Raw genomic sequence first — 1,429 nt, 5'->3', positions numbered from 1 at the left:
TTTTTTTTTTTTTTTGTTTTCCTTTCCCCAAGAAATCAGAGAGTCCCCCTGATAATTGTGGTAGCACACAATTCCTAGGTTTGGTCAGACCCCATAAACATTTTGGCTTCATCTTTGATTAGCTCCAGGAACAGGTATTTGTTTGTTTGTTTTGAGAATTTGAAACAGGCAAAGAGGGGCAAGAAGAACCTGCACCAGGAAGCTTGTAGGTAACAATGAAATAAAGTTACTCCAGCACAAACTTGGCAGAAGGCACAAGGTGACACAGAACCAGTTACAGCTGGCTGTTGTATTTAGTAAGGTGTGTTTCCAAGTTGGAAACAGCCCATATGTAATCCTAGCAACACTAGCCAGCCATGCCTCCCAGGCCAGACCTGAAATAATCTTGAAATGACTCCCTTGAGACATAGAACTCTGCTGAATAGAGTGGAGCAACGTGTCCTGCTGCTGACAAGAACAATCTTTTAGTTGTATTCTGTGGATACTCGTTTTCCGAAGTCCTTCAAGGGTCTTTGGCTCTTTTGATGCTTTCTCTTTAGGCTTTGGGAATAACTTTTTCAGACTGAAAAGCTAGAACCTGTCCTGGTAAATAGTAGCCACATAACCCTGGAACACTCTCCCTACAATTCTCAAAAAGAGAGTCATTGTTTTTCAAACAATACATGAGCGTATATGAGTGTTCTCATTTTGCCTACTCCAAAAATCAGTATCACGGACAACTGTCTTAGGAATGAGTGATCCTACTTTTATAGAAGAGGCACAAGCTAGGGGCATACAGGACAACCTCTCTTGCCTGGATAAGTCCCTTTGACTTGTTTACAAACGCCACCTGCTGTTCCCTTTTAAGCAAACTTACTAAAGATTTTTTTCCCCATTTCTAGCTCCAAAGGTTTGTGAAGCCTGCAAAAATAAAAACGATGATGACAACGACATAATGGAAACTCTTTGTAAAAATGATTTTGGTAAGTAATACAACAACAACAGATTTCACATTCAGATGATTTATTTACTTACCAGTAAAACTTAAAGGCACAAATCATTAAGATGTTGCTAAAGGTTGGGTAAGGTACAATCATCACAGCTCGTGTTTCCCCAAATCATCTACCTTGCTCTATCCTAGTCTCCTCATGTAACTGTCACTAATTGACTCATTACATGAGAAGCACTGGGGTTTTTTTTTAAGCTATAATCAAATAATGAGAATTATTCTAATTATCAATTTTCATTGGCACACTTTAAATCTCATTTTGGCTTTTTCTTTACAATAAGCATAATCCTGAGGCATATTCTCTTTCAGTTACTTAACAGTGCACCAGGAATGGAAATGTAAATATCAGCCCCAGCAAAACAGATTCAAGGCATTACATTGCCACAAATAAAAATTTACCCTGGCATCAAATCTAAATATTTTTACTTTATTAGTAACTTA

At 38.0% G+C, this 1,429-nt stretch overlaps 1 protein-coding gene across 1 annotated transcript in view; it reads left to right on the top strand.

Annotated features, from left to right (window-relative positions):
• The window catches only part of SFRP2 (secreted frizzled related protein 2), a 7,798-nt gene that overhangs the window by 2,139 nt on the left and 4,230 nt on the right, over nucleotides 1-1,429 (top strand). The window contains exon 2 of the mRNA XM_003790227.3: nucleotides 882-962. Within this exon, the coding sequence (XP_003790275.1) occupies nucleotides 882-962 (81 nt within the window). The remainder of the gene's footprint in view (nucleotides 1-881; nucleotides 963-1,429) is intronic.

Source organism: Otolemur garnettii, unplaced genomic scaffold, assembly GCF_000181295.1.
Source record: "Otolemur garnettii isolate 467f Iridium unplaced genomic scaffold, OtoGar3 scaffold00041, whole genome shotgun sequence".
Classification (NCBI taxonomy): Eukaryota; Metazoa; Chordata; class Mammalia; order Primates; family Galagidae; genus Otolemur; species Otolemur garnettii.
This window is presented reverse-complemented; position numbering and strand designations above follow the sequence as displayed.